The 27,564-nt window shown below is 29.3% G+C and overlaps 1 protein-coding gene across 1 annotated transcript in view; it reads left to right on the top strand.

The window, feature by feature from the left end:
• The window catches only part of LOC143232128 (DNA repair endonuclease XPF-like), a 52,664-nt gene that overhangs the window by 18,768 nt on the left and 6,332 nt on the right, over positions 1-27,564 (top strand). Inside the window, 9 exon segments of the mRNA XM_076467219.1 lie at positions 4,864-5,012; positions 11,066-11,119; positions 16,589-16,658; positions 17,026-17,101; positions 17,430-17,569; positions 18,352-18,543; positions 19,594-19,788; positions 22,296-22,433; positions 22,856-22,990. Coding sequence (XP_076323334.1) covers positions 4,864-5,012; positions 11,066-11,119; positions 16,589-16,658; positions 17,026-17,101; positions 17,430-17,569; positions 18,352-18,543; positions 19,594-19,788; positions 22,296-22,433; positions 22,856-22,990 — 1,149 coding nt within the window.

Raw genomic sequence — 27,564 nt, forward strand, 5'->3', positions numbered from 1 at the left:
TAGGTAGAGGATGGTTATTTTGTAAGCTGTAAAGAATAGGGCAATGTTAACTTATGACTATGTTTCTAGGTATAGGTAGTGGATGGTTATTTTGTAAGCTGTAAAGAATAGGGCAATGTTAACTTATGACTTTATGTTTCTAGGTATAGGTAGTGGATGGTTATTTTGTAAGCTGTAAAGAATAGGGTAATGTTAACTTATGACTTTATGTTTCTAGGTATAGGTAGTGGATGGTTATTTTGTAAGCTGTAAAGAATAGGGCAATGTTAACTTATGACTTTATGTTTCTAGGTATAGGTAGTGGATGGTTATTTTGTAAGCTGTAAAGAATAGGGCAATGTTAACTTATGACTTTATGTTTCTAGGTATAGGTAGTGGATGGTTATTTTTGTTAGGTAGTCGTAAATGTGCCCCCAGTGGTATGTCGATGGACTTGAACTACTAGAAACTGAGTTTTGATACCTGTGGTGGACAGAACACAGAGAGCTCTTTGTGCTTAAAAATATACAACAACAACTCCTATGTGTTCAAATACTAGTTTTAGTTTTCATGTAATGTTTTGTTTTACTAATGCACATGACTTTACGGTCATATACACGAGCCAGGAACACAGTAGCTCACGTGGTTTGTCCCTGTATTGAAATAAGTGTTTAATTTATGGGTTAAGGTTTTTATATCACCCTAAATGGGATTTGAGTATAGAATTTTATTAAGGAGGAGAGTTCTTTTCTAATTTGTGGGGATTGTGAACGTAAGGATATAATGAGGTGGACTTTGTGAATATTGGCTGATGGTTGAACTGAGGTGGACTTTGTGAATATTGGCTGATGGTTAAACTTGTTGTTTAAGAAATTTCACATAATCTTTATCAGAAAGTTAGCTTGAATATCTGTCATTTAAAAGGTGTTTATAAAAAAGTGTAATATCTCTGTGTTAAATAGAATCATTTGTATCTGGTTTGTTCTTTACATTTGTTTAGATTTTGCTTCTGGTTTCTTAATGTAACAATAACACAATGTGATGAGCTTTATTAATAACAAGCAATGAGTTTTAGATTTGTGTGTGTGTGTGTGTGTGTGAAGTAATGTTTGTTTAAAACAGCTGTTTTACTTTATGAATAATTAATGGTTTGATTTACTTTGTCTTTTGTAATATTTGTTGTATGATGGTGCAGATGATTTGACATTTTGTAAGAATATCTTTCAGGTCTGTAATGGCTGAAAGCATGGGTAGCAGTTGCAGTTTGTTATTTTTTTGTGTTGATTTGTGACTTGAAGTTTTTAAACACTTATTCTGTAAACTACTTTTTATCTGTGATTAAGGGATCTCAGTATTTTACTGCTAATATTAAGTAATGAAGTGGAGTGTTAGATTTAACAATTTCCTTAACTAGTTAACGAGGAAATACACCCAAACTTGTCCTGGCTTGGAAAATATGATTAACTGAACTTTGTAAAAAGAACAGGATGTAATATATAACTACATGTATTAATATTCAAAACTTCATCAAAATGTTATAAAGCCTGTTTTTCATGAGTGAATAATTATCAGAATGTGTAATTTCTAAAGGATGTTGTAATATATAACTACATGTATTAATATTCAAAACTTTATCAAAATGTTATAAAGCCTGTTTTTCATGAGTGAATAATTATCAGAATGTGTAATTTCTAAAGGATGTAATATATAACTACATGTATTAATATTCAAAACTTTATCAAAATGTTATAAAGCCTGTTTTTCATGAGTGAATAATTATCAGAATGTGTAATTTCTAAAGGATGTAATATATAACTACATGTATTAATATTCAAAACTTCATCAAAATGTTATAAAGCCTGTTTTTCATGAGTGAATAATTATCAGAATGTGTAATTTCTAAGAATGTAATATATAACTACATGTATTAATATTCAAAACTTCATCAAAATGTTATAAAGCCTGTTTTCATGAGTGAATAATTATCAGAATGTGTAATTTCTAAAGGATGTAATATATAACTACATGTATTAATATTCAAAACTTTATCAAAATGTTATAAAGCCTGTTTTTCATGAGTGAATAATTATCAGAATGTGTAATTTCTAAAGGATGTAATATATAACTACATGTATTAATATTCAAAACTTTATCAAAAAGTTATAAAGCCTGTTTTTCCTGAGTGAATAATTATCAGAATGTGTAATTTCTAAAGGATGTAATATATAACTACATGTATTAATATTCAAAACTTTATCAAAATGTTATAAAGCCTATTTTTCATGAGTGAATAATTATCAGAATGTGTAATTTCTAAAGGATGTAATATATAACTACATGTATTAATATTCAAAACTTTATCAAAATGTTATAAAGCCTGTTTTTCATGAGTGAATAATTATCAGAATGTGTAATTTCTAAAGGATGTAATATATAACTACATGTATTAATATTCAAAACTTCATCAAAATGTTATAAAGCCTATTTTTCATGAGTGAATAATTATCAGAATGTGTAATTTCTAAAGGATGTAATATATAACTACATGTATTAATATTCAAAACTTTATCAAAATGTTATAAAGCCTATTTTTCATGAGTGAATAATTATCAGAATGTGTAATTTCTAAGAATGTAATATATAACTACATGTATTAATATTCAAAACTTTATCAAAATGTTATAAAGCCTGTTTTTCATGAGTGAATAATTATCAGAATGTGTAATTTCTAAAGGATGTAATATATAACTACATGTATTAATATTCAAAACTTCATCAAAATGTTATAAAGCCTGTTTTTCATGAGTGAATAATTATCAGAATGTGTAATTTCTAAAGGATGTAATATATAACTACATGTATTAATATTCAACTCTTCATCAAAATGTTATAAAGCCTGTTTTTCATGAGTGAATAATTATCAGAATGTGTAATTTCTAAAGGATGTAATATATAACTACATGTATTAATATTCAACTCTTCATCAAAATGTTATAAAGCCTGTTTTTCATGAGTGAATAATTATCAGAATGTGTAATTTCTAAAGGATGTAATATATAACTACATGTATTAATATTCAAAACTTCATCAAAATGTTATAAAGCCTGTTTTTCATGAGTGAATAATTATCAAAATGTGTAATTTCTAAAGGATGTAATATATAACTACATGTATTAATATTCAAAACTTCATCAAAATGTTATAAAGCCTGTTTTTCATGAGTGAATAATTATCAGAATGTGTAATTTCTAAAGGATGTTGTAATATATAACTACATGTATTAATATTCAAAACTTTATCAAAATGTTATAAAGCCTATTTTTCATGAGTGAATAATTATCAGAATGTGTAATTTCTAAAGGATGTAATATATAACTACATGTATTAATATTCAAAACTTCATCAAAATGTTATAAAGCCTGTTTTTCATGAGTGAATAATTATCAAAATGTGTAATTTCTAAAGGATGTAATATATAACTACATGTATTAATATTCAAAACTTTATCAAAATGTTATAAAGCCTGTTTTTCATGAGTGAATAATTATCAGAATGTGTAATTTCTAAAGGATGTAATATATAACTACATGTATTAATATTCAAAACTTTATCAAAATGTTATAAAGCCTGTTTTTCATGAGTGAATAATTATCAGAATGTGTAATTTCTAAAGGATGTAATATATAACTACATGTATTAATATTCAACTCTTCATCAAAATGTTATAAAGCCTGTTTTTCATGAGTGAATAATTATCAGAATGTGTAATTTCTAAAGGATGTAATATATAACTACATGTATTAATATTCAAAACTTTATCAAAATGTTATAAAGCCTATTTTTCATGAGTGAATAATTATCAGAATGTGTAATTTCTAAAGGATGTAATATATAACTACATGTATTAATATTCAAAACTTCATCAAAATGTTATAAAGCCTGTTTTTCATGAGTGAATAATTATCAAAATGTGTAATTTCTAAAGGATGTAATATATAACTACATGTATTAATATTCAACTCTTCATCAAAATGTTATAAAGCCTGTTTTTCATGAGTGAATAATTATCAGAATGTGTAATTTCTAAAGGATGTAATATATAACTACATGTATTAATATTCAAAACTTCATCAAAATGTTATAAAGCCTGTTTTTCATGAGTGAATAATTATCAAAATGTGTAATTTCTAAAGGATGTAATATATAACTACATGTATTAATATTCAAAACTTCATCAAAATGTTATAAAGCCTGTTTTTCATGAGTGAATAATTATCAGAATGTGTAATTTCTAAAGGATGTGATATATAACTACATGTATTAATATTCAAAACTTCATCAAAATGTTATAAAGCCTGTTTTTCATGAGTGAATAATTATCAAAATGTGTAATTTCTAAAGGATGTAATATATAACTACATGTATTAATATTCAAAACTTCATCAAAATGTTATAAAGCCTGTTTTTCATGAGTGAATAATTATCAGAATGTGTAATTTCTAAACTGAATTTCAACTTTAAATTCTTATGTATCAAGTGGTGTGTCTCATCACAAACTTTCTCTACACAATATATCATTATCTATATTTTGGTAACTGTAATTATTATAGAACTGAATGAGGCTTACTGGTCATCAAGTTATATATATATATTATACAAGGTTCCATGGTTCCTCACTTGTTACTACATTGGTTGTTTTACAAACAAATGATGGTTAAATCCTACTTTTTGTTTAGAGTTGTCCGTAAACTAGTGATGTTCATTAGCTGCCTTCCCTCTTGTGTATCACTTTAAAATTATGGAATGCTAGTTCATATACATTGAGTAGCTTTAAGCATTATCAAACACATAAAAATGTATTACTTTATTGTTGGTTTGATGTAGCTCGACACTGACGAACTGACTCTTGAAAACTTTGTCTCCAAATCGTATGATAAAATCATCAAGTTTCAGCTTGACCCTATCTGGAACCAACTTGGTCCAAAAACTCATCGGCTAGTTGCTGACTTGAAAACCTTGCGTACAATTTTGATGTAACTATTTTTACTGGCAAAAATCTTTAAAATGTTTCATTTGTATAATTCTTTATCTCAATTTACATTTTATTATTTTATATTAAAGAAGAACAGACTTGAAATTTGAAGTATTGCTTTGTAAAACTCAAGATACTGGATATAAAAACGTGGTTTATGTGAATATATCAACCAAGAAGTGATTATGTACGATTATAGTTAACAAATAACTAAACTTACATCAATACTGTTGATTCTGTATGATTATAGTTAACAAATAACTAAACTTATATCAATACTGTTGATTCTGTATGATTATAGTTAACAAATAACTAAACTTACATTAATACTGTTGATTCTGTATGATTATAGTTAACAAATAACTAAACTAACATTAATACTGTTGATTCTGTATGATTATAGTTAACAAATAACTAAACTTATATCAATACTGTTGATTCTGTATGTTTATAGTTAACAAATAACTAAACTAACATTAATACTGTTGATTCTGTATGATTATAGTTAACAAATAACTAAACATATATCAATACTGTTGATTCTGTATTATAGTTAACAAATAACTAAACTTACATCAATACTATTGATTCTATATGATTATAGTTAACAAATAACTAAACTTACATCAATACTGTTGATTCTGTATGATTATAGTTAACAAATAACTAAACATATATCAATACTATAGCACCAGGAACAAACTTCACATAATACTTCATGTAATGTTTGTACATATATCAATACTATAGCACCAGGAACAAACTTCATGTAATACTTCATGTAATGTTTGTACATATATCAGTACTATAGCACCAGGAACAAACTTCACATAATACTTCATGTAATGTTTGTACATATATCAATGCTATAGCACCAGGAACAAACTTCACATAATACTTCATGTAATGTTTGTACATATATCAATACTATAGCACCAGGAACAAACTTCACATAATACTTCATGTAATGTTTGTACATATATCAGTACTATAGCACCAGGAACAAACTTCACATAATACTTTATGTAATGTTTGTACATATATCAATACTATAGCACCAGGAACAAACTTCACATAATACTTCATGTAATGCTTGTACATATATCAGTACTATAGCACCAGGAACAAACTTCACATGATACTTCATGTAATGTTTGTACATATATCAGTACTATAGCACCAGGAACAAACTTCACATAATACTTCATGTAATGTTTGTACATATATCAGTACTATAGCACCAGGAACAAACTTCACATAATACTTTATGTAATGTTTGTACATATATCAATACTATAGCACCAGGAACAAACTTCACATAATACTTCATGTAATGCTTGTACATATATCAGTACTATAGCACCAGGAACAAACTTCACATGATACTTCATGTAATGTTTGTACATATATCAATACTATAGCACCAGGAACAAACTTCACATAATACTTCATGTAATGTTTGTTCATTTTTTTGCATTTTTTTAATTGTTTCCTTATGACATTAATTCATACAAGTAGTTTCATTCAAACATGAAACTATGTTTTAAGATTGGGTGAAATGTTCTTTTCTGGGTTCATTTAGAGATGGTAAGAAACTTTGTCAGTTAATCTTCCAAACATTTGTTATGTAGCACAGATTAATCTTCCAAACAGTTGTTATGTAGCACAGTTTAATCTTCCAGTCAGTTGTTATGTAATACAGTTTAATCTTCCAATCGGTTGTTATGTAGCACAGTTTAATCTTTCAGTCAGTTGTTATGTAGCACAGTTTAATCTTTCAGTCAGTTGTTATGTAGCACAGTTTAATCTTCCAGTCAGTTGTTATGTAGCACAGTTTAATCTTTCAGTCAGTTGTTATGTAGCACAGTTTAATCTTCTAGCAGTTATGTAGCACAGTTTAATCGTCCAGTCAGTTGTTATGTAGCACAGTTTAATCGTCCAGTCAGTTGTTATGTAGCACAGTTTAATCTTCTAGCAGTTATGTAGCACAGTTTAATCGTCCAGTCAGTTGTTATGTAGCACAGTTTAATCTTCCAGTCAGTTGTTATGTAACACAGTTTAATCTTTCAGTCACTTGTTATGTAACACAGTTTAATCGTCCAGTCAGTTGTTATGTAACACAGTTTAATCTTTCAGTCAGTTGTTATGTAACACAGTTTAATCTTTCAGTCACTTGTTATGTAACACAGTTTAATCGTCCAGTCAGTTGTTATGTAACACAGTTTAATCTTCTAGCAGTTATGTAGCACAGTTTAATCGTCCAGTCAGTTGTTATGTAGCACAGTTTAATCTTCCAGTCAGTTATGTAGCACAGTTTAATCTTCCAGTCAGTTGTTATGTAACACAGTTTAATCTTTCAGTCACTTGTTATGTAACACAGTTTAATCGTCCAGTCAGTTGTTATGTAGCACAGTTTAATCTTCTAGCAGTTATGTAGCACAGTTTAATCGTCCAGTCAGTTGTTATGTAGCACAGTTTAATCGTCCAGTCAGTTGTTATGTAACACAGTTTAATCTTTCAGTCAGTTGTTATGTAACACAGTTTAATCGTCCAGTCAGTTGTTATGTAGCACAGTTTAATCTTCTAGCAGTTATGTAGCACAGTTTAATCGTCCAGTCAGTTGTTATGTAACACAGTTTAATCTTCCAGTCAGTTGTTATGTAACACAGTTTAATCTTTCAGTCACTTGTTATGTAACACAGTTTAATCGTCCAGTCAGTTGTTATGTAACACAGTTTAATCTTTCAGTCAGTTGTTATGTAACACAGTTTAATCTTTCAGTCAGTTGTTATGTAGCACAGTTTAATCTTCTAGCAGTTATGTAGCACAGTTTAATCGTCCAGTCAGTTGTTATGTAACACAGTTTAATCTTCCAGTCAGTTGTTATGTAACACAGTTTAATCTTTCAGTCACTTGTTATGTAACACAGTTTAATCGTCCAGTCAGTTGTTATGTAACACAGTTTAATCTTTCAGTCAGTTGTTATGTAACACAGTTTAATCTTTCAGTCACTTGTTATGTAACACAGTTTAATCGTCCAGTCAGTTGTTATGTAACACAGTTTAATCTTCCAGTCAGTTATGTAGCACAGTTTAATCTTCCAGTCAGTTGTTATGTAACACAGTTTAATCTTTCAGTCACTTGTTATGTAACACAGTTTAATCGTCCAGTCAGTTGTTATATAACACAGTTTAATCTTTCAGTCAGTTGTTATGTAACACAGTTTAATCTTTCAGTCACTTGTTATGTAACACAGTTTAATCGTCCAGTCAGTTGTTATGTAACACAGTTTAATCTTTCAGTCAGTTGTTATGTAACACAGTTTAATCTTTCAGTCACTTGTTATGTAGCACAGTTTAATCGTCCAGTCAGTTGTTATGTAGCACAGTTTAATCTTCCAGTCAGTTATGTAGCACAGTTTAATCTTCCAGTCAGTTGTTATGTAACACAGTTTAATCTTTCAGTCACTTGTTATGTAACACAGTTTAATCTTTCAGTCACTTGTTATGTAACACAGTTTAATCTTCTAGCAGTTATGTAACACATTTTAATCTTCCAATCGGTTGTTATGTAGCACAGTTTAATCTTTCAGTCAGTTGTTATGTAGCACAGTTTAATCGTCCAGTCAGTTGTTATGTAGCACAGTTTAATCTTCCAGTCAGTTATGTAGCATAGTTTAATCTTCCAGTCAGTTGTTATGTAACACAGTTTAATCTTTCAGTCACTTGTTATGTAACACAGTTTAATCTTTCAGTCAGTTGTTATGTAATACAGTTTAATCTTCCAATCGGTTGTTATGTAGCACAGTTTAATCTTCCAGTCAGTTGTTGTGTAGCACAGTTTAATCTTCCAGTCAGTTATGTAGCATAGTTTAATCTTCCAGTCAGTTGTTATGTAACACAGTTTAATCTTTCAGTCACTTGTTATGTAACACAGTTTAATCTTTCAGTCAGTTGTTATGTAATACAGTTTAATCTTCCAATCGGTTGTTATGTAGCACAGTTTAATCTTCCAGTCAGTTGTTGTGTAGCACAGTTTAATCTTTCAATCTGTTGTTATGTTGCACAGTTTAATCTTCCAATCTGTTTTATGTAGCACAGTTTAATCTTTCAGTCACTTGTTATGTAACACAGTTTAATCTTCCAATCTGTTTTATGTAGCACAGTTTAATCTTTCAGTCAGTTGTTATGTAGCACAGTTTAATCGTCCAGTCAGTTGTTATGTAGCACAGTTTAATCTTCCAGTCAGTTATGTAGCACAGTTTAATCTTCCAGTCAGTTGTTATGTAACACAGTTTAATCTTTCAGTCACTTGTTATGTAACACAGTTTAATCTTTCAGTCAGTTGTTATGTAATACAGTTTAATCTTCCAATCGGTTGTTATGTAGCACAGTTTAATCTTCCAGTCAGTTGTTGTGTAGCACAGTTTAATCTTTCAATCTGTTGTTATGTTGCACAGTTTAATCTTCCAATCTGTTTTATGTAGCACAGTTTAATCTTTCAGTCACTTGTTATGTAACACAGTTTAATCTTTCAGTCAGTTGTTATGTAATACAGTTTAATCTTCCAATCGGTTGTTATGTAATACAGTTTAATCTTCCAATCGGTTGTTATGTAGCACAGTTTAATCTTCCAGTCAGTTGTTGTGTAGCACAGTTTAATCTTCCAGTCAGTTGTTGTGTAGCACAGTTTAATCTTTCAATCTGTTGTTATGTTGCACAGTTTAATCTTCCAATCTGTTTTATGTAGCACAGTTTAATCTTCCAATCTGTTTTATGTAGCACAGTTTAATCTTTCAGTCACTTGTTATGTAGCACAGTTTAATCTTCTAGCAGTTATGTAACACATTTTAATCTTCCAATCGGTTGTTATGTAGCACAGTTTAATCTTTCAGTCAGTTGTTATGTAGCACAGTTTAATTGTCCAGTCAGTTGTTATGTAGCACAGTTTAATCTTCCAGTCAGTTATGTAGCACAGTTTAATCTTCCAGTCAGTTGTTATGTAACACAGTTTAATCTTTCAGTCACTTGTTATGTAACACAGTTTAATCTTTCAGTCAGTTGTTATGTAATACAGTTTAATCTTCCAATCGGTTGTTATGTAGCACAGTTTAATCTTCCAGTCAGTTGTTGTGTAGCACAGTTTAATCTTTCAATCTGTTGTTATGTTGCACAGTTTAATCTTCCAATCTGTTTTATGTAGCACAGTTTAATCTTCCAGTCAGTTGTTATGTAGCACAGTTTAATCTTCCAGTCAGTTATGTAGCACAGTTTAATCTTCCAATCGGTTGTTATGTAGCACAGTTTAATCTTTCAGTCAGTTGTTATGTAGCACAGTTTAATCTTTCAGTCACTTGTTATGTAACACAGTTTAATCTTTCAATCTGTTGTTATGTTGCACAGTTTAATCTTTCAGTCACTTGTTATGTAACACAGTTTAATCTTTCAGTCAGTTGTTATGTAATACAGTTTAATCTTTCAGTCACTTGTTATGTAACACAGTTTAATCTTTCAGTCACTTGTTATGTAGCACAGTTTAATCTTTCAGTCACTTGTTATGTAACACAGTTTAATCTTTCAATCTGTTGTTATGTTGCACAGTTTAATCTTTCAGTCACTTGTTATGTAACACAGTTTAATCTTTCAGTCAGTTGTTATGTAATACAGTTTAATCTTCCAGTCAGTTGTTATGTAACACAGTTTAATCTTTCAGTCACTTGTTATGTAACACAGTTTAATCTTTCAGTCAGTTGTTATGTAATACAGTTTAATCTTCCAATCGGTTGTTATGTAGCACAGTTTAATCTTCCAGTCAGTTGTTGTGTAGCACAGTTTAATCTTTCAATCTGTTGTTATGTTGCACAGTTTAATCTTCCAATCTGTTTTATGTAGCACAGTTTAATCTTCCAGTCAGTTGTTATGTAGCACAGTTTAATCTTCCAGTCAGTTATGTAGCACAGTTTAATCTTCCAGTCAGTTGTTATGTTGCACAGTTTAATCATCATGAACCATCAACTATCCTTAACATTTACTTGTTACTTTTTCTCGTTTCCAGCTACTTGACCCAGTACGACTGCATAACATTTTACAGCCTTCTGAAGTCCATCAGGTAAACAGAAGTCATTGTGATTATTGGTAATGGAGTAATGTGAAAATTAAAGACGAGTGATGACAATGGTCGTGTGTTTCATGTTGGTCTTGGTTACATAAAGACATGTTAAAATAGTAGTGTCAATAGTCATGTGTTTCATGTTGGTCTTGGTTACATAAAGATATGTGAAATAGTAGTACCAATAGTTGTGTGTTTCATGTTGGTCTTGGTTACATAAAGATATATTAAAATAGTAGTGCAAATAGTTGTGTGTTTCATGTTGGTCTTGGTTACTTAAAGATATGTGAAATAGTAGTACCAATAGTTGTGTGTTTCATGTTGGTCTTGGTTACTTAAAGATATGTTAAATAGTAGTACCAATAGTTGTGTGTTTTATGTTGGTCTTGGTTACTTAAAGATATGTTAAATAGTAGTGTCAATATTCGTGTGTTTCATGTTGGTCTTAGTTACATAAAGATATGTTAAAATAGTAGTGTCAATAGTTGTGTGTTTCATGTTGGTCTTGGTTACTTAAAGATATGTTAAACTAGTAGTGCCAATAGTTGTGTGTTTCATGTTGGTCTTGGTTACTTAAAGATATGTTAAACTAGTAGTGTCAATATTCGTGTGTTTCATGTTTATTTTGGTTACTTAAAGATATGTTAAAATAGTAGTGTCAATAGTCGTGTGTTTCATGTTGGTCTTGGTTACTTAAAGACATGTTAAACTAGTAGTGTCAATATTCGTGTGTTTCATGTTTATTTTGGTTACTTAAAGATATGTTAAAATAGTAGTGTCAATAGTCGTGTGTTTCATGTTGGTCTTAGTTACTTAAAGACATGTTAAAATAGTAGTGTCAATAGTTGTGTGTTTCATGTTGGTCTTGGTTACTTAAAGATATGTTAAAATAGTGTCAATAGTCGTGTGTTTCATGTTGGTCTTAGTTACATAAAGATATGTTAAAATAGTAGTGCCAATAGTTGTGTGTTTCATGTTGGTCTTGGTTACTTAAAGACATGTTAAAATAGTAGTGTCAATAATTGTGTGTTTCATGTTGGTCTTGGTTACTTAAAGACATGTTAAAATAGTAGTGCCAATAATTGTGTGTTTCATGATGGTCTTGGTTACTTAAAGACATGTTAAAATAGTAGTGTCAATAATTGTGTGTTTCATGTTGGTCTTGGTTACTTAAAGATATGTTAAAATAGTGTCAATAGTCGTGTGTTTCATGTTGGTCTTGGTTACGTAAAGATATGTTAAAATAGTAATGTCAATAGTCGTGTGTTTCATGTTGGTCTTGGTTACTTAAAGACATGTTAAAATAGTAGTGCCAATAATTGTGTGTTTCATGTTGGTCTTAGTTACATAAAGATATGTTAAAATAGTAGTGCCAATAGTTGTGTGTTTCATGTTGGTCTTGGTTACTTAAAGACATGTTAAAATAGTAGTGTCAATAATTGTGTGTTTCATGTTGGTCTTGGTTACTTAAAGATATGTTAAAATAGTGTCAATAGTCGTGTGTTTCATGTTGGTCTTGGTTACTTAAAGACATGTTAAAATAGTAGTGTCAATAATTGTGTGTTTCATGTTGGTCTTGGTTACTTAAAGATATGTTAAAATAGTGTCAATAGTCGTGTGTTTCATGTTGGTCTTGGTTACTTAAAGATATGTTAAATAGTAGTACCAATAGTTGTGTGTTTCATGTTGGTCTTGGTTACTTAAAGATATGTTAAATAGTAGTACCAATAGTTGTGTGTTTCATGTTGGTCTTGGTTACTTAAAGATATGTTAAAATAGTAGTGCCAATAGTTGTGTGTTTCATGTTGGTCTTGGTTACTTAAAGATATGTTAAAATAGTAGTACCAATAGTCGTGTGTTTCATGTTGGTCTTGGTTACTTAAAGATATGTTAAAATAGTAGTGCCAATAGTTGTGTGTTTCATGTTGGTCTTGGTTACTTGAAGATTTGTTAAAATAGTAGTGTCAATAATTGTGTGTTTCATGTTGGTCTTGGTTACATAAAGATATGTTAAAATAGTAGTGCCAATAATTGTGTGTTTCATGTTGGTCTTGGTTACTTAAAGATATGTTAAAATAGTAGTGTCAATAATTGTGTGTTTCATGTTGGTCTTGGTTACATAAAGATATGTTAAAATAGTGGTGCTAATAGTTGTGTGTTTCATGTTGGTCTTGGTTACATAAAGATATGTTAATATAGTAGTTAATTGTTGAATCATCTGGTGTTTGATTAATAAATTTTGACTGAAGTGGAAGCTTTATAATGTGAGTTTTATGTGTTTCAGAGACAACTAAAACCTGCCGACTCCCTAATAATTAAATTAGGTCTTTACTAGAATGTGTTCTGTATGTTTAGAAATTTCCAGAAGATATTATAATCATGTTTTTATTAAGTTTCATTGAGACTTCTCAAAAAGAACATGGAATATTAAATGTTTGATAAACTAATACAAACCTATGGTACATAAGTTGAAGGGATGTTAGATATCTAATAAACTAATACAAACCTTTGTTATACTATCTTGAGGAATGTTAGATGTCTTATAAACTGATACAAACATTTGTTACACTAGCTTGAGGAACGTTAGATGTCTTATAAACTGATACAAACCTTTGTTACACTAGCTTGAGGAACGTTAGATGTCTTATAAACTGATACAAACCTTTGTTACACTAGCTTGAGGAACGTTAGATGTCTTATAAACTGATACAAACCTTTGTTACACTAGCTTGAGGAACGTTAGATGTCTGATAAACTGATACAAACATTTGTTACACTAGCTTGAGGAATGTTAGATGTCTTATAAACTGATACAAACCTTTGTTACACTAGCTTGAGGAACATTAGATGTCTTATAAACTGATACAAACCTTTGTTACACTAGCTTGAGGAACATTAGATGTCTGATAAACTAATACAAACCTTTGTTACACTAGCTTGAGGAATGTTAGATGTCTGATAAACTAATACAAACCTTTGTTACACTAGTTGGAGGAACGTTAGATGTCTGAGACACTAATACAAACCTTTTTTACAGTACTCGGAGGAACATTAGATGTCTGATAATCTAATAGAAACCTTTGTTTCACTAGTTGGAGTAATGTTAAATTTCTGATTAACTGATACAAACCTTTGTTACACTAGTTGGAGGAACGTTAGATGTCTGATAAACTGATACAAGTCTTTGTTACACTAGGTGAAAGAATGTTGCTAAACAACTAGTTTCTGTCGTTATGTTGGAAGTTCAGTAATTGATTTATTTTGATTTGTTAATAAAGTACTTATTTTTCACTAATGGCTAATAAAGATGGCACAAAAAACTAGTTAAAAATTACAGCTTCTTTAGAATTATTAAGATAAACTTTTGTCTATATTATTGTATGTAAATCTTGAGTCTTCATGTGAAATTATAAAGCAAAAAAAAACGTTTTTATAGAGCAAAAATAAAATTAAAAATTATTTGTCATAAGCTTAACTTGTACTTAACAAGAGTAAGGACTTATTTCAACTCTGGGTTTAGGAGTATAGTTAGGTGAATCTACTTCTATCATGAGCTACTTGTGTTGATAAGATAAATGAACATTTTGACAGCTTCATATATTTGTGTATATTTATTTTCCAAATAGATATTTGAAATGAAATTCAATAATTATTTAAGTAAAACAATAAGTTTGTCCCAGACTTATTGAAAGTATTGTTAGTTTATATTTATGACATGGTAATTATGGTGTATTTTATTATTTTATATTTCTGATATTGTGATTATGGTGTATTTTATTATTTTATATTTCTGATATTGTGATTATGGTGTATTTTATTAGTTTATATTTCTGATGTTGTGAGTATGGTGTATTTTATTATTTTATATTTATGACATGGTGATTATGGTGTATTTTATTATTTTATATTTCTGATGTTGTGATTATGGTGTATTTTATTATTTTATACTTCTGATATTGTGAGTATGGTGTATTTTATTAGTTTATATTTCTGATATTGTGATTATGGTGTATTTTATTATTTTATATTTCTGATATTGTGAGTATGGTGTATTTTATTATTTTATATTTTTGATACTGTGAGTATAGTTTATTTTATTATTTTATATTTCTGATATTTTGAGTATGGTGTATTTTATTATTTTATATTTTTGATACTGTGAGTATAGGTTATTTTATTATTTTATATTTCTGATATTGTGAGTATGGTGTATTTTATTATTTTATATTTTTGATACTGTGAGTATGGTTTATTTTATTATTTTATATTTTTGATACTGTGAGTATAGTTTATTTTATTATTTTATATTTCTGATATTGTGATTATGGTGTATTTTATTAGTTTTTTTATAGTTATGATATTGTGAGTTGTGGTATTTTATTATTTTATATTTATGATACTGTGATTATGGTGTATTTTATTATTTTATATTTATGATATTGTGATTATGGTGTATTTTATTAGTTTTTTTATATTTATGATATTGTGAGTTGTGGTATTTTATTATTTTATATTTTTGATATTGTGATTATGGTGTATTTTATTAGTTTTTTATAGTTATGATATTGTGAGTTGTGGTATTTTATTATTTTATATTTATGATACTGTGATTATGGTGTATTTTATTAGTTTTTTATATTTATGATACTGTGATTATGGTGTATTTTATTAGTTTTTTATATTTATGATATTGTGAGTTGTGGTATTTTATTATTTTATATTTATGGTACTGTGATTATGGTGTATTTTATTAGTTTTTTTTATTTATGATATTGTGAGTTGTGGTATTTTATTATTTTATATTTATGATATTGTGATTATGGTGTATTTTATTAGTTTTTATATTTATGATATTGTGAGTTGTGGTATTTTATTATTTTATATTTATGATACTGTGATTATGGTGTATTTTATTAGTTTTTTATATTTATGATATTGTGAGTTGTGGTATTTTATTATTTTATATTTATGATATTGTGATTATGGTGTATTTTATTAGTTTTTTATATTTATGATATTGTGAGTTGTGGTATTTTATTATTTTATATTTATGATACTGTGATTATGGTGTATTTTATTAGTTTTTTATATTTATGATATTGTGAGTTGTGGTATTTTATTATTTTATATTTATGATATTGTGATTATGGTGTATTTTATTAGTTTTTTATATTTATGATATTGTGAGTGTGGTGTATTTTATTATTTTATATTTATGATATTGTGATTATGGTGTATTTTATTAGTTTTTTATATTTATGATATTGTGAGTGTGGTGTATTTTATTATTTTATATTTATGATTTTGTGATTATGGTGTATTTTATTAGTTTTTTATATTTATGATATTGTGAGTTGTGGTATTTTTATTAGTTTTTTTATATTTATGATATTGTGAGTTGTATTTTTATTAGTTTTTTATATTTCTGTTACTGTAACAATTAATGGTGTTTTTTTTTGTCATTTTCAGAGACAGTGTAACCAATAATTTCCTGATATCTGATTGGTTATTTTTGGATGCAGCTGAAAGTATGTTTTTAGTAAGTACTGTTTTTTTTACCCCTAGATTCTTGTTTGGAAAACAGAAGGAAACAATTGTAACTTAAAAAGTGGACATTAAATATTTTTGTTCTTATAAACCAGTGGTTGAGACTTGTAACATAACTTAAGAATTAAATATTTCTTTCAGTGTTAAGTATAAATGAGTTCCACAAATTCTCAAATTGCATGCATTGTTGAAATGGTGAACGTAATATTTAAATTAAAGTTTAGTATTATAAAATACTATGTTATTTGTTTTATCTTTGTAGCAAAGATAAAATTGTTATTAGGTTGAAATGGTGAACATAATATTCAAATTAAAGTTTAGTCTTATAAAATACTATGTTATTTGTTTTATCTTTGTAGCAAGCTCGTGCACGAGTGTTTGGGTCTGAAAATAAAAAAAAGATAGCTAAAACTGCTAGTGGAGTGAAAGTTTTTGGTAAGAATCTTTGTTTTATTAAAGAATTAGTTCATTGGATCAAACACAAAAGGTACAATGAATTTCTAGAAATAAGATCCCAAACTTCTATGACATTCAAATGTTTGATCATTTTTCTTTGGGAGAAAACACTATGTGACATCAACATCTGCACCTATATTGTACAGTGCACCTACTAAGTCATCACTTTTTGTTTTACTGAAAAATAATAATTAACTTTTCAATCTTTTTTTTTTTCTTTTGAAGTTCATTAAAATTTGTGTACAATACAGTAATGTTTTTCATGGTTAACTAAGTTATATTACTGAACTTTTGCATGTTTCATCAGTAAAGCCAGAGGTTAGTCCAAAATGGGAAGCTCTGATCGGAGTTTTGACTGAAGTCCTGGAAGATGTCAAATCTTTGCCAGATGCTGCCCCTGTGTTAATTGTTGTTGAAGATGAAAGAACTTGTGTTCAGGTTAAAGACGTAAGTTGCAGATATTTTATACAAAATAATCAAAGTGAGAACCAAAGCATCAGTTGTAAATGTTTTTGAAACCTAAGAAAAAAATATTTTGGTTACATTAAAGTCTCATGTATACAAAGATTTAAAACATGTACATGTATTACATGTGTGTTATATTGGTCTGAGAAACTTCAGTGGCAAAGTATATTTAAATTTGAAAAATATAATATAGGACTTAGAAAAATCAGAAAAAAAAATTTATTTATCCTCTCTTTTACATGGCTTTCCTCCCTCCAAGTAGCACAACAGTATGTCTGTGAGTACACACTGATAAAAACCAAGTTTTGATATCTATGGTGGGCAGAACACAGATAGCTTATAGTGTAGCTTTGTGGCTAATTTAATCAGTCAAACTCTCTTTGTGTGGAGAAGTATTCAGATAATTAGAGGTTTTGATATCTGTGGTGGGCAGAACACAGATAGCCTATAGTGTAGCTTTGTGGTTAATTTAATCAGTCAAACTCTCTTTGTGTGGAGAAGTATTGAGATAATTAGAGGTTTTGATATCTGTGGTGGGCAGAACACAGATAGCCTATAGTGTAGCTTTGTGGTTAATTTAAATCAGTCAAACTCTCTTTGTGTGGAGAAGTATTGAGATAATTCGAGGTGCAAGATGTAGTTATTTGTTAGAGTTGATAATTCAGAAATATGACATTTTTTTTTAAATTCACAAAATCAGGATGCTTCAGTATTGAATATTCTAGTTTGTGGGTTTTGATTTAAATGATGTCTTCTTGTACCAGCTCCTATGTAATGGACCAGAAATTTTGTTGACCACCTTGTATAATCAGCTATTGAATCCCGATATGAAGGATGGAACACAAGATGACATTATAAAATCAGATCGATTAAAAGAAAACAGCAAGAAGAACAAATCTCGTAAAAAGAAAGGAAAGATCGTAGCTGCATCACAACATGATCATGTTGATTCTAAGGTTAGTAAGAATGTCATCTTTACAACTTGCTAGTGTGTATTGACCGTAGGATTATAATCTAACAGTAGTTTGTGATTATTTTGTTAACATAAACGTTTTTTGTCAACCAGAACTTAACTTGCAGGATTCACAATTTATTTTATTTCATATGAAACTCAATGGGAAACATTTTTCATGATAGGTTTAATAGAAATGAAGTTAGATGGTTTGAAAGTCCTTAATTTTGATAACTGTTAATGGTTGTCATAGACTGGTGCTACTAATACAACATAATTACATAAATAGTTCCTTTCATAATTTAGATTAAATAAATACTTTGAAAAAAATTTTTTAATGAAAGTAGGATAATAATTTAGAATTAAAAATTATAAACAAGTAAGTAGAATGTGATAATTCTTTGAAGGAAAAACGTTGAGAGAGTAATTGATATATTTGATTGTTGGTTAATTATAATGCATTCCTGTTTTATAATTATGTTCCCACTAATGAAAACATTCAATAGAAGTATAATTCTTGAGATTTAACTTGTTATTTGAACAGATTGATGATGATAATGGGACGGTTGATTTCACCATGTAGAATACACTAACTGGGACAAATGTGTTATCCTTGCTTTTCTTGTCCAGTCTGTGTTATAACAGGATATCTTGTACTTAAAATATTTTTATTGTGAGATATACAGAGCATGGTAACTGACAAATTTCATTGTTGGTTAATTATAATTTTGACTCTTCCCTGTCTCTCCCAGGATTGGATGGATGGATTTTGACCAAACTTGTTCAAGTCCTGATTAATTTTTGGGTCAAAGATCAAAATCACTGGTACAAAGAAAATATTCTCCAGAATAAATGTATTTTAACCAATCTTACACAATAGATACTGCTTGAAGTATGGGCCAAAGATCAGTCAGATTTGGGGAGACTTCAAAATACTGTGTAATGTAACTAGGAGCACAGATGTTTCATAAATGTAGTTTGTACTTGTTTCATATGCTAATGAAAACCTTCAATAGATGTATAATTCTTGAGATTTAACTTGTTATTTGAACAGGTTGATGATGATAATGAGACGGCTGATTCCACTGTGCGGAATACACCAAATGAGACTTCATTAGTCCAAGCCACATTAATTCATGCTGTCCATGGAGGAAAGGAGACAATGGATCTGCAGAGATTATTAACAGAACATTGCCCAAAATACATTGTAATGTATGATGCTGACATGGAGGTGGTGAGACAGCTTGAAGTAGGGTTCATGAATACTCTTTGTTTAGTTTAACGCTTCTTTACTGTTTAATATGAAAAAAGCTTTTAGGCTACTTAGATTTACAGCTAATTTTAGCTGACATGATTTTGAAGTGCAGTTCTTAGCTATCTTAGATGATTATGGAGTAGGATTTGTATTTACTTCTGTGGAAATATTTTTTACTTATTTCCACTTGGGCAAGGATCTGTTTCATTTCTGTTTCCTTAGAATGAGTAATGATTTTAAATGCGACAGTAAAGAAAACACTGAAATAGTTGAATCATGGAAGTAAATATTCATATTTCAAAATGAAATAAATAATATTTTTCTGTATGGGTGGGGGTGTTGGTGTTCCTTGCTTTTCTTCTCATAGTCTCTGTTCACTGACATGTTGTCCTTGTTGTTTTTTTCTCAAAGTCTCTGTTTACTGAGTGGTGAGTTTTAGACATAACAGCCTTTAAATAGAACTTTTTTTCTCAATGGAAACTATGCTGTAGAGCTATTATCAAGATGTCTGGTTGTCAGATAGAGGACAGATGAATGTATACTGTAATGATACAGTGAAGGCCCAAAGTCATTTTAACATAATTAACCCTCTGTTTAACAAAGAAAAGAACAAATAATAAAAACTTAACATTATTATAAACAATTATAATGGCTGCATATGACCACATATCTTGTAAGGATTCTTCATACACACTGGCCTAGAAAAGAGGAAACTTTGTTCTCCAGGTTGTATACTGAGCTCCAACCTGATCCTGTCACTTAACACAGAAAATGAACCAGACATAGAACTGAGCATTATAAGCATAAGAAGATAGGAAAATAACCTTGATAAATGAATAATTGTGTCTTTAGGGTTACAAGTAATAATAATAAAAAAGAAATATTCTTTTTCATACTGTGATAAATGAAAACTATTGTTGTTAGTTTAGCAGCAGCAAAATAGGAAACTCAGTTTAATTGTATGAGGTTTGTGACAAACCTTTAAAACTGTTAACAGTTAATCTTAAGCTTTGACAAAACTAAACATTAGTGTAGCAGGCAGTATAGCTAAGTAAACATGTTTCTATTTAAACATATTGTAATGCATTGCTTCATGTGTTGGGTATACTCACTACTAACAACTGTAATGCGTTGCTTCATGTGTTAGGTATACTCACTACTAACGACTGTAATGCATTGCTTCATGTGTTAGGTATACTCACTACTAACGACTGTAATGCATTGCTTTATGTGTTGGGTATACTCACTACTAACGACTCTAATGCATTGCTTCATGTTTTAGGTATACTCACTACTAACGACTGTAATGCATTGCTTCATGTGTTGGGTATACTAACGACTGTAATGCATTGCTTCATGTGTTGGGTATACTCACTACTAACAACTGTAATGCATTGCTTCATGTGTTGGGTATACTCACTACTAACAACTGTAATGCATTGCTTCATGTGTTGGGTATACTCACTACTAACGACTGTAATGCATTGCTTCATGTGTTGGGTATACTCACTACTAACGACTGTAATGCATTGCTTCATGTGTTGGGTATACTCACTACTAACAACTGTAATGCATTGCTTCATGTGTTGGGTATACTCACTACTAACGACTGTAATGCATTGCTTCATGTGTTGGGTATACTCAAAACTAACAACTGTAATGCATTGCTTCATGTGTTGGGTATACTCGCCACTAACAACTGTAATGCATTGCTTCATGTGTTGGGTGTACTTACTACTAACGACTGTAATGCATTGCTTCATGTGTTGGGTATACTCGCCACTAACGACTGTAATGCATTGCTTCATGTGTTGGGTATACTTACTACTAACGACTGTAATGCATTGCTTCATGTGTTGGGTATACTCACTACTAACAACTGTAATGCATTGCTTCATGTGTTGGGTATACTCACTACTAACAACTGTAATGCATTGCTTCATGTGTTGGGTATACTCAAAACTAACAACTGTAATGCATTGCTTCATGTGTTGGGTATACTTACTACTAACGACTGTAATGCATTGCTTCATGTGTTGGGTATACTTACTACTAACGACTGTAATGCATTGCTTCATGTGTTGGGTATACTTACTACTAACGACTGTAATGCATTGCTTCATGTGTTGGGTATACTCACTACTAACGACTGTAATGCATTGCTTCATGTGTTGGGTATACTCGCCACTAACGACTGTAATGCATTGCTTCATGTGTTGGGTATACTCGCCACTAACGACTGTAATGCATTGCTTCATGTGTTGGGTATACTCACTACTAACAACATTGCTTATTTTCACTCACTACTTGGAAACTGGTTGTGTGTATCAGCAGGGTAATCATTTCTTATCATCTCAAGCAACTATAAAAGAGAAAATCTCTAACACTTACATTACAAATAATGTTTTATTTTTCTCTTCATTATTCATTTGCCCACTTACAACATAATCTTTTGTGAAATAACCTTTCTCGAGATATAAACTGACCCTAAATTTTTGTAGGTGTTTCAAGCCACGAGACCACAACTGTCTCTGCATGTATATTTTTTAATGTATAAAGATTCTGCTGAAGAACAGAGATACCTCACAACTCTGAGGAAAGAAAAGGAAGCTTTTGAATACCTAATCAAAGAAAGAGCAGTAAGAAACTTGAACTATATGTAGAGTTTATGGTCAAAACTAAATATGTAGTATTCTTGTCCATTTTATACACAATTTCTGTCATGTATATCTGGATGTGTTTGTGTTCTTGTACCTACAGGTATTTAGTGCCCTTACAAGATTAACTGTACAGCAGTATCTAAGGTTATACAAGTTAAAACTAATTTTTTACTGTTTGTATTATTACATTGTAGGTAACTCACTGCCTTTTTTGCACTGTATTACGTTTGCCACTATTACAGTATGAACATTAATCAAATAGACTTAACTCAAGTAGAAAGATTGTAATAATTTTACTTTTGCAGTTGGAATTTGTTACTTTATTTATGTATGAAATGCTTCAAAAGGTTGATTTGTGATGTTTCACATTGTTCTGAGTTTAATTTCTCATGTCACTTTAGAGTATGGTTGTACCAGAAAACCGAGATGGAAAGACCTTTGATCATCCTGACTTAATCCGAGATGTAACTCCAGCAAATCAGACAGTTAACACCAGAAAAGCTGGGGGAGCGGTGCAGTCTACTGTGCAACAAAAGGTATGTGACAGTTCAGATATCATACCTTTTATTGTATTGTTAAGATGTCTGTTGTAGTAAAGTATGTGACAGTTCAGATATCATACCTTTTATTGTATTGTTAAGATGTCTATTGTAGTAAAGTATGTTAGAGTTCAGATATCATACCTTTTATTGTATTGTTAAGATGTCTATTGTAGTAAAGTATGTTAGAGTTCAGATATCATACCTTTATTGTATTGTTAAGATGTCTATTGTAGTAAAGTATGTTAGAGTTCAGATATCATACCTTTTATTGTATTGTTAAGATGTCTATTGTAGTAAAGTATGTTAGAGTTCAGATATCATACCTTTTATTGTATTGTTAAGATGTCTATTGTAGTAAAGTATGTGAGAGTTCAGATATCATACCTTTTATTGTATTGTTAAGATGTCTACTGTAGTAAAGTATGTTAGAGTTCAGATATCATACCTTTTATTGTATTGTTAAGATGTCTATTGTAGTAAAGTATGTTAGAGTTCAGATATCATACCTTTTATTGTATTGTTAAGATGTCTATTGTAGTAAAGTATGTTAGAGTTCAGATATCATACCTTTATTGTATTGTTAAGATGTCTATTGTAGTAAAGTATGTGAGAGTTCAGATATCATACCTTTATTGTATTGTTAAGATGTCTACTGTAGTAAAGTATGTTAGAGTTCAGATATCATACCTTTTATTGTATTGTTAAGATGTCTTTTGTTAGTAAAGTATGTGAGAGTTCAGATATCATACCTTTTATTGTATTGTTAAGATGTCTGTTGTAGTAAAGTATGTGAGAGTTCAGATATCATACCTTTTATTGTATTGCTAAGATGTCTATTGTAGTAAAGTATGTTAGAGTTCAGATATCATACCTTTTATTGTATTGTTAAGATGTCTATTGTAGTAAAGTATGTTAGAGTTCAGATATCATACCTTTTATTGTATTGTTAAGATGTCTATTGTAGTAAAGTATGTTAGAGTTCAGATATCATACCTTTTATTGTATTGCTAAGATGTCTATTGTAGTAAAGTATGTTGGAGTTCAGATATCATACCTTTTATTGTATTGTTAAGATGTCTATTGTAGTAAAGTATGTGAGAGTTCAGATATCATACCTTTTATTGTATTGTTAAGATGTCTATTGTAGTAAAGTATGTGAGAGTTCAAATATCATACCTTTTATTGTATTGTTAAGATGTCTATTGTAGTAAAGTATGTGAGAGTTCAAATATCATACCTTTTTATTGTATTGTTAAGATGTCTGTTGTAGTAAAGTATGTTAGAGTTCAGATATCATACCTTTTATTGTATTGTTAAGATGTCTGTTGTAGTAAAGTATGTGAGAGTTCAAATATCATACCTTTTATCGTATTGTTAAGATGTCTATTGTAGTAAAGTATGTGAGAGTTCAAATATCATACCTTTTTATTGTATTGTTAAGATGTCTGTTGTAGTAAAGTATGTGAGAGTTCAGATATCATACCTTTTATTGTATTGTTAAGATGTTTGTTGTAGTAAAGTATGTTACAGTTCAGATATCATACCTTTTTATTGTATTGTTAAGATGTCTATTGTAGTAAAGTATGTTAGAGTTCAGATATCATACCTTTTATTGTATTGTTAAGATGTCTATTGTAGTAAAGTATGTTACAGTTCAGATATCATACCTTTTTATTGTATTGTTAAGATGTCTATTGTAGTAAAGTATGTGAGAGTTCAAATATCATACCTTTTTATTGTATTGTTAAGATGTTTATTGTAGTAAAGTATGTTAGGGTTCAAATATCATACCTTTTATTGTATTGTTAAGATGTCTATTGTAGTAAAGTATGTGAGAGTTCAAATATCATACCTTTTTATTGTATTGTTAAGATGTCTGTTGTAGTAAAGTATGTGAGAGTTCAGATATCATACCTTTTATTGTATTGTTAAGATGTCTGTTGTAGTAGAGTTTGTGAGAGTTCAGATATCATACCTTTTTATTGTATTGTTAAGATGTCTATTGTAGTAAAGTATGTTACATTTCAGATATCATACCTTTTTATTGTATTGTTAAGATGTCTATTGTAGTAAAGTATGTTAGAGTTCAAATATCATACCTTTTATTGTATTGTTAAGATGTCTATTGTAGTAAAGTATGTTAGAGCTCAGATATCATACCTTTTATTGTATTGTTAAGATGTCTGTTGTAGTAATGTATGTGAGAGTTCAAATATCATACCTTTTATTGTATTGTTAAGATGTCTATTGTAGTAAAGTATGTTAGAGCTCAGATATCATACCTTTTATTGTATTGTTAAGATGTCTGTTGTAGTAAAGTATTTGACAGTTCAGATATCATACCTTTTTATTGTATTGTTAAGATGTCTATTGTAGTAAAGTATGTGAGAGTTAAAATATATCTTTTATTGTATTGTTAAGATGTCTGTTGTAGTAAAGTATGTGAGAGTTCAAATATCATACCTTTTATTGTATTGTTAAGATGTCTATTGTAGTAAAGTATGTTAGAGCTCAGATATCATACCTTTTATTGTATTGTTAAGATGTCTGTTGTAGTAAAGTATGTGAGAGTTCAAATATCATACCTTTTATTGTATTGTTAAGATGTCTATTGTAGTAAAGTATGTTACAGTTCAGATATCATACCTTTTTATTGTATTGTTAAGATGTCTATTGTAGTAAAGTATGTTACAGTTCAGATATCATACCTTTTTATTGTATTGTTAAGATGTCTATTGTAGTAAAGTATGTTACAGTTCAGATATCATACCTTTTTATTGTATTGTTAATGTCTCTTGTAGTAAAGTATGTGAGAGTTCAAATATCATACCTTTTATTGTATTGTTAAGATGTCTATTGTAGTAAAGTATGTGAGAGTTCAGATATCATACCTTTTATTGTATTGTTAAGATGTCTATTGTAGTAAAGTATGTTAGAGTTCAAATATCATACCTTTTATTGTATTGTTAAGATGTCTGTTGTAGTAAAGTATGTGACAGTTCAGATATCATACCTTTTTATTGTATTGTTAAGATGTCTATTGTAGTAAAGTATGTTAGAGCTCAGATATCATACCTTTTTATTGTATTGTTAAGATGTCTGTTGTAGTAGAGTATGTGAGAGTTCAGATATCATACCTTTTATTGTATTGTTAAGATGTCTATTGTAGTAAAGTATGTGAGAGCTCAGATATCATACCTTTTATTGTATTGTTAAGATGTCTGTTGTAGTAGAGTATGTGAGAGTTCAGATATCATACCTTTTATTGTACTGTTAAGATGTCTATTGTAGTAAAGTATGTGAGAGTTCAGATATCATACCTTTTGTATTGTTAAGATGTCTATTGTAGTAAAGTATGTGACAGTTCAGATATCATACCTTTTATTGTATTGTTAAGATGTCTGTTGTAGTAAAGTATGTGAGAGTTCAAATATCATACCTTTTGTATTGTTAAGATGTCTGTTGTAGTAAAGTATGTGAGAGTTCAGATATTATACCTTTTTATTGTATTGTTAAGATGTCTGCTGTAGTAAAGTATGTTAGAGCTCAGATATCATACCTTTTGTATTGTTAAGATGTCTATTGTAGTAAAGTATGTGAGAGTTCAGATATCATACCTTTTATTGTATTGTTAAGATGTCTATTGTAGTAAAGTATGTTAGAGCTCAGATATCATACCTTTTATTGTATTGTTAAGATGTCTATTGTAGTAAAGTATGTGAGTTCAAATATCATACCTTTTATTGTATTGTTAAGATGTCTATTGTAGTAAAGTATGTGAGAGTTCAGATATCATACCTTTTATTGTATTGTTAAGATGTCTGTTGTAGTAAAGTATGTGACAGTTCAGATATCATACCTTTTTACTGTATTGTTAAGATGTCTATTGTAGTAAAGTATGTTAGAGCTCAGATATCATACCTTTTTATTGTATTGTTAAGATGTCTGTTGCAGTAGAGTATGTGAGAGCTAAGATATCATACCTTTTATTGTATTGTTAAGATGTCTATTGTAGTAAAGTATGTTAGAGTTCAAATATCATACCTTTTTATTGTATTGTTAAGATGTCTGTTGTAGTAGAGTATGTTAGAGCTCAGATATCATACCTTTTTATTGTATTGCTAAGATGTCTGTTGTAGTACAGTATGTGAGAGCTCAGATATCATACCTTTTATTGTATTGTTAAGATGTCTGTTGTAGTAGAGTTTGTGAGAGTTCAGATATCATACCTTTTATTGTATTGTTAAGATGTCTATTGTAGTAAAGCATGTGAGAGTTCAGATATCATACCTTTTGTATTGTTAAGATGTCTATTGTAGTAAAGTATGTGACAGTTCAGATATCATACCTTTTATTGTATTGTTAAGATGTCTGTTGTAGTAAAGTATGTGAGAGTTCAAATATCATACCTTTTATTGTATTGTTAAGATATCTGTTGTAGTAAAGTATGTGAGAGTTTAGATATCATACCTTTTTATTGTATTGTTAAGATGTCTGTTGTAGTAAAGTATGTTAGAGCTCAGATATCATACCTTTTATTGTATTGTTAAGATGTCTGTTGTAGTAAA

The sequence above is a fragment of the Tachypleus tridentatus genome, chromosome 1 (genome assembly GCF_004210375.1).
Source record: "Tachypleus tridentatus isolate NWPU-2018 chromosome 1, ASM421037v1, whole genome shotgun sequence".
NCBI lineage: Eukaryota > Metazoa > Arthropoda > Merostomata > Xiphosura > Limulidae > Tachypleus > Tachypleus tridentatus.